General features: G+C 52.7%; 1 protein-coding gene across 4 annotated transcripts in view; it reads right to left on the bottom strand.

Moving 5' to 3' along the window:
• Positions 1 to 4,143, bottom strand: part of LOC113202819 (zinc finger protein 791-like) — a 10,766-nt gene extending 6,623 nt beyond the window's left edge. For 2 of the 4 annotated variants that reach the window (XM_052265573.1, XM_052265575.1), the window contains exons 1-5: positions 3,736 to 4,143; positions 2,916 to 3,092; positions 2,143 to 2,565; positions 1,868 to 1,972; positions 160 to 498 (exon numbers count right to left, since the gene is read on the bottom strand). In XM_052265573.1, the coding sequence (XP_052121533.1) occupies positions 160 to 498; positions 1,868 to 1,972; positions 2,143 to 2,565; positions 2,916 to 3,092; positions 3,736 to 3,877 (1,186 nt within the window). In that variant the 5' untranslated portion in view covers positions 3,878 to 4,143. The remainder of the gene's footprint in view (positions 1 to 159; positions 499 to 1,867; positions 1,973 to 2,142; positions 2,566 to 2,915; positions 3,093 to 3,735) is intronic. The other 2 variants (XM_052265574.1, XM_052265576.1) reach the window with 2 other exon arrangements.
• Between the last annotated feature and the right edge of the window lie 2,574 nt (positions 4,144 to 6,717).

Raw genomic sequence — 6,717 nt, 5'->3', positions numbered from 1 at the left:
TCCTGGTGTGATTACGGAGTACGCTGCTATAGGCGAATCCTTTGCCGCAAATTTGGCATTTGAAGGGTTTCTCTCCTGTGTGCGTCCTTATGTGTTCCCCGAGGTTACTACTTCGAGAGAAACGTTTCCCGCAAGTCTGGCACTTGTAGGGTTTCTCACCTATGTGGGTCCCCAGGTGTGTAAGGAGTGCAGCGCTTTGAGAGAATCTCTTCGCGCAAAACTGGCAGCTGTAGGGTCTATCACCTGTGCGAGTCCTCGTGTGCCTATAGTCAGCACTATCCGCTGAACTAACGTCGCAGAGTACACCGTTGTCCAGTATATCTGCGACATGGGTCCGCATGTGTGCCCTGAGCAGGGCCATCCTCCTGAAGGGCGCCCCGCAGGTCGCACAGCGGTGGGGCGCCTCCTCGGCAGCGTCCTGCTCGCCGCGGTCCTCTCCGTGCTGCGCGTGCTCCCCGCGAGTCCCAGCAGCACCAGCAGGCGGCGGCTCGGTGGCGGCTGTGGAGGAGAGCGTGCAGAATGAGCGCGAGCTTAGTCAAATTTGACACCAGCAGGTCACGGGGATGAGTTTAAACAAGTTTAAACATGTTTTTTCATACAAACAAGAGAGCGTACAAAGCTGAAAAATAGCAAAATTCGACAAGAAAAGAGGGGGGGGCGTCTCCAGGAGCTAACACTTCTCAGAGGGTCAGGGGGATGACAGCGCGCATAGGACCGTCACAGGGAATGACCATCGCTCCTCGGAGTGTCACGGGGATGACACCGCGTACAGTGCGGTCACGGAGACTGAGTCAACGACCGTCACGGGGTTGACAACGCGTCCAGGTCCGACGAGCTTTGCGTCTTTGCTCATTTGTCTCTGCATGTAAGCAACATATCGTCGTTTCGATGACACCATGAATTACCTTTCAACAAGTTATTTTGAACGAGCTTGTCTTGCGTTTTCCGCCAAATACTCCTTAAGCAATAGGCGAGGGGTGCCCAACTGTGGTAATCAGGTGTACACAGACTTGGTAATCGCTGGTAATCACTGGTAATCCTCAACTCGTGAGGGTCCTTTAAAAGGATCCCTCCCATGGACAGAATCATGGGTTGGCAATCATAGAATGCAAATTTTTAACTTGCATGATAAAGAATCAAGAAATACATGGAGCGGTGGCATTTGCCTTTCAAAAGTGCGCACTGCGCGCGCCCAAATGCATTCCAACCCGGACGCTGGTCTGGTAGAGAGATGTGAGTGGCCGAGTGGCTTCGAGCGTCAGACCGGCGAGTCGAAGGTCGGGGGGTTCGAACACCGCCGGCGGCCGCTCGCTTTTCTTGTCCCCTTCTCTTTCTTTCTCTCTCGCTGGTGTTGTATGAAAAACTAAACGTGCCGCGAGAGTCAGTATGAAAACATATTCGGGCTGCGAGCGGAGCAGCCCGGGCTCGTCATCTCGTCGCCAAAGGGAGACCTGACCGCGACGATCCTGTCGCGGCCCGGACAACGACGGAGCAACGGGAATGCCTCGAGCGGAGCGACGAGGGGTACGACGGTGCGGCGACGGCTAAATGATCACTGTCGCAGCGCTCCGTCGTCGCCGTCTCGTCGCCACCGGGTCGAACGGACAACGCCAGACAAGCTCCGTGTGGTATTTGAACGCTCACCCGGAGGAGACGAGTTTCTGACCGCGTCGCGCTCCGCAGTTCCACTCGGGTAGTTGGCATAGGGGGTTGTCTACATCGTGGCGGGCAGTTAGATGGGGACGCACACGTGCACTGTAAATCCGGATCAAGCCGGCCATTGCCCAACGGTAGGCCTACAAGAGGCCATGGCGCCTTGAGGGCTCCGGGACCGCACGCAACAGCTGGACGCCGCCATGAAACTTACCGAGGAGGACGTCGTCCTGCGGCTCCGGCTCCTTGTGCGTCTTGCTTCTCACGGCCCGCTTAGGGTAGCGGGGGGGCACGGAGGCCATGGCCTTGGGCGCGGCGCCTGAAATGAGAGAAGGGAGAAATGACGACAGCGTTGTGGCTCCGAGCGCGTATATCCGGGGTGTCCAGCAGGTAGGCGACAAAGTCACATGTGACACCCCGGATTTACAGTGTAGGCTTCACTCCCGCACGACTGCATGCAATTCACCAGGTGGCCGTCGTGAAACTTACAGAGGAAGGCGTCATCGTGCAGCTCTGGCTCCGGCGTCTTCCGGCTTACGGCCCGCTTAGGGATACGCGAGGCCCTGGGCTCGGGGGTGCTAAGCCCGGGTGTGCTGAGCCCTGGGGTGCTGAGCCCGGGTGTGCTGAGCCCTGGCGTGCTGAGCCCTGGCGTGCTGAGCCCGGGAGTGCTGAGCCCGGGAGTGCTGAGCCCGGGGGTGCTGAGCCCGGGGGTTCTGAGCCCGGGGGTGCTGAGCCCGGGGGTGCTGAGCCCGGGGGTGCTAAGCCCGGGGGTGCTGAGCCCGGGGGTGCTGAGCCCAGGGGTGCTGACCTCGGGGGTGCTGACCTCCGGGGTGCTGACCTCCGGGGTGCTGACCTCCGGGGTGCTGAGCCCGGGAGTGCTGAGCTCGGAGATCCTGGGCCCGTGGCTGGCGCCTGTAAGAGTAGATACAAATGAAACCGGACTAATCTCCGGGAAGTTCCTTCGTGGGGAGCACGACTGCTTTTAATTCGGGAATGACTGCGAGTGTGTCCGAATTCTCAATCATATCGCTACGAATCGGTGCGCGTCGATGCAGGTCGGTCGCGACTACCCCCGCGGCCGAACGCGAACCGCGACGTCCTGCTTTAGCGAGGGATGGCTGCAGGTTGCCCTCCTTTTTAGCCCTACGTCGAAAGGGGGAAGGGGGAGAGGAGGCAGCAGATCCCTTTAACCCCCCCCCCCTCCTTTACTTTGTACCGCCCTGGACGCCTGCATGAAGGCAAAACGAGTGGACACAGCTTACCCTCGCGGGGCAAGTCAGGGGATGGGCGTGGAGGACGTCCATGTTCTCCGGCAAGATCCAGTACAGATGGGAACGCCGCTGCCTCTCCGGAAGCCTCGTCCTGCTGCTGAGGTGGCTGCTTGCGCTCTGGAGCAGCGAGCTTGCGGCACATGAAAAATGGGGGTCTTGTGGTCCACCCTGAAAAATAAACCAAAACAATGACATTTCAGGTTCAGAAATCAGCCGACTGATTCCGAAGAGCGCTCTCCTATACCTTCCGTATAGCTCCATCCTTGTCGCACTCATGGGGCAGCTCCCCTTGAGCGCTCTTCGGAATCAGTCTGCAGATTATTCTGTCGAGCAGTGATAATGTACGTGGAGGTTACGCGAAAAGAGGAGCCATAAGATCGTGCCTCTGGCGGGGTGGCGTGGCGTAGCGCCAGCGGCTGCCCGCCCATGAGAGGTTAGGTTGTGTGCCGTTACAGTTCAGTCAGATCACAGTATCTAGTAGTTGTGCATCTATGCATGCACCATGGCATCACATTTACCACGCCTCAAGGTTTATTGCGACAGTTGAGTCTGTCACTGAATTAAAATTGTATCAATGTGGTATCCGAACACTGACTAGAATACCGTTACGGTTTCGAAAATTATGTTTTGGGATCGATCTGGTTGTACAGTGACATAGAAATGTCAGTGTTTAAATAGGAGTGTATGTTGTTGCTTAGTAAGGGTCTCACTTCACGAGTACATACAAATTTGTCTAATGCAAAACTGCGGATGACAACAAAGAGAGGTTATCCCGTCATCAACCACACGAAGAACACTTGTTATCACTCACCGCAGCGCCGTATGGCTTCATAGTTGTCCTTTGATTTCCGGTGTGACTTTTTCTCTTCATTGGTCAATTCCTTCCACTCTGAGGGGGTGAAAAACACTTTAATATCTTCATACTCCATATCGTCAGACTCGCCGCGCGACATGGTGGTCAGCACCGTTGGCTGCGCTAGAGCCGTCTGCTGTCGCGAGGGGGGAGGGGGGGGGGGTCGGTGTAGTGGTCTGCTGTCGTGACGCGTCCCCCAGCATACGCACGACTGCAACCACACCTTGTTTTATCGTGTAACTGAGTTCAACTGGTCAGCTAGCTTCTACTCCTAGACGAGCAATGACGATCCTTGTCCCGGGTCCGGGAGTCCTTTCCCTCCTTCTATCCGTAACTGCCCGCCGCGCCCCCTGCTGATAATGCAGCTCAACCAGGGTTGTTACAGAGTTGGGATTTTCAAATTCCCTGACTTTTCCATGACTTTTCCCTGACCAAACTGGAGGTTTTCCATGACTTTCATCCCCAAAAATATTTTTAAGTTATTGGTTAAGCTCTTGTTACGGCCCTGTGAATGCATTCATTTACAGGGTGGGCACTCTCCGGTTTTTCCCGGCCCCAAAAGTGACGTTGTAGCTCGAATTTTACCGAAGCGAAGCGAGCACGAAAATTTTCAAATGTTCACCTAGCTGAGCGGTTTAAAATGCGCCCTAGATTAACCAGATCCCCCTCGCTTAGGGAACGGTACCACCTCCACTGTGGCGACCAAACTTCGACACATACGAAAGAGATTCAAAAATTTTAGCCAGCAAATGTGAGTGCAGAGTTTGAGTGCTGTACATTTGTTTTGATATTCTCGATGAAAGTATGTGCACCTATGGTTATACGAAAGAAGAGAGGGAAATATTCGCGAGCGAAGCGAGCGAAAAAAAAAAAGGATTTTAAACAATAAATTGGACTATTGTAGAGAACCGCGGGAGCTTAGCACGCTAGCAAATTTTGCAATTTTCCACCTTTTTACAATTTTCCATGACTCGGCGATTGATTTCCCTGACTTTTCCATGACTTCCAGGTTTTCCATGACCTGTAACAACCCTGTCAACCTACAGGTGGCAGAGCGTTCGCACACGTGCCAGTCTGGCAATGGTAGTATCAGTTGAGTGAGTCTGTGAGCGTCGTTGTGGCATCGCTAGTGTCAGCAGGGGGGGAGGGCGACCCAGCCAGAAACGTCGTATCGATAATCCGTCGAATCGACATCGACTTGTCGAAAAATTCATCGTTTCGACGTATTTCTGGACCTCTGGTACGACGAACGACGTCGAAATGACGATGTTGCGACATGCCATTTCTGGCTGGGGACGGTAGGTTATGGAAAACAGGGAGGAAGGACTCTCTGACCCCGATCCAGCCGGGCCGACGCGTGCGAGCCGGATCATGCCGACGACATTCGGGTGAATTTGGCTCCTACCGGGTGTTCGGGAGAATACGCGGCAGCTCGATGGGTTGCCTACGCACTGGTGTGCAGGCGCGGAGGGCAACCGGGGAGCGGAAAAGGTGGTGGGAGGCGGCCGGTTGCCTCCCGCTACTGCTTACTGCAGGGGCAACCATAAAAGTATGGTTGCAACAACAGCACAGGTGTATCAACTAAGAAAACGGTTTTCACTCCTGGTGGATCGTTGTGTCTTAACCATTTTTTATGATTATTCCTGGAGGAACTATGAGATGATTGCTACATCTGTTCATTTTCCTGGGTGCATGAGCGGGACGGCTGCAGGTGAGTTTGAGGTTGAAAGGTTGTACAAAGCAGTCCCGCGCGCCCTTACGACCCGGCCTGCTGCCGGGGGCCGTCACTTTCGAAACGTACAAACTGCAACAGATGCAAACTGCACAACAAGTATGAATGTGTAGCGCACAATCGAGGGGTGGAAACCAGAGAAAGGCGGTCAGGGGACGGCAGCTGGATCCTGGATCGGGAACTATAAACGAAGCTTAGGTTTGGGTCGGACATCTGCACAGGGCACCGCGGAAATTCTATTCCTTAAAGATGTTGTTTTTTATAAGGATTTATTGAAAAAGCTACAGTTATGTAGAGCAATAAAAATCATTCAAGCCAAAGACGATGCAAAAGCAAAATAATTTAAAACATAGTAACAATTACAGAGTATTTAAACAAAAAAAAATCGAAGATTAATGTAAATATAACAAAATAACATAACAACATAGAATAACTCCAGAAAAATATTATCTGAAGAAATGGGTTTCGTTACGGCCGGACTCAATCAGTATATTTATTATTACAATTTATGGTGGTTACTATTTATGCTGAGATTTTCATTCTCGTTTAGGGTAGCAATGCTGGACACGCGCATGGACGAGTTCTGATCGGTGTATGACAGCAAAGATAGTCACTATGAGGGAAGTCTTTACAAATAGTTTGATAAATATAAATAAATTAAAACAACAGTATTGTGTCCTCAAGTGTCTTTTGTTCTCATGGGCATATGGAGATCGCCACTGTCAGTAAACATTCTACCGAAAGTCTGTCCTTTCTGAGGTTCCTCGCCTGTGTGAGTTCTGATGTGTTCACGGTTTCTCTTTCTGTTTCTCTTTTGTGTGTGCTCTCATGTGTTCACGTAGTGTGCTACTTATAAAGAATCCTTCGCCGCATGTGTGGAACTTGTAGGGTCTCTCACCTGTGTGAGTCCTCATGTGTCTACTGAGTGAAGAAACCAGTGCGAATCTTTTGCCGCAAGTCTGGCATTCGTCAGGTTTCTCACCCGTGTGAGTCCTCATGTGTCTACTGAGTGTAGAAACCTGTGCGAATCTTTTGCCGCAAGTCTGGCATTTGTAGGGTTTCTCACCTGTGTGCGTCCTTATGTGTTGACGGAGATGGCTACTTTGAGAGAAACGTTGCCCGCAAGTCTGGCAGTTGAAGGGTCTGTCACCTGTGTGAGTTCTCATGTGCACACGGAGATTGGAACTGTAAGTGAACCGTTGCCCGCA

Source organism: Frankliniella occidentalis, unplaced genomic scaffold, assembly GCF_000697945.3.
Source record: "Frankliniella occidentalis isolate FOCC.00 unplaced genomic scaffold, Focc_3.1 Scaffold28, whole genome shotgun sequence".
NCBI lineage: Eukaryota > Metazoa > Arthropoda > Insecta > Thysanoptera > Thripidae > Frankliniella > Frankliniella occidentalis.
Note: the sequence above shows the minus strand (reverse complement) of the source record. Positions and strands in the feature narration are given on the sequence as shown.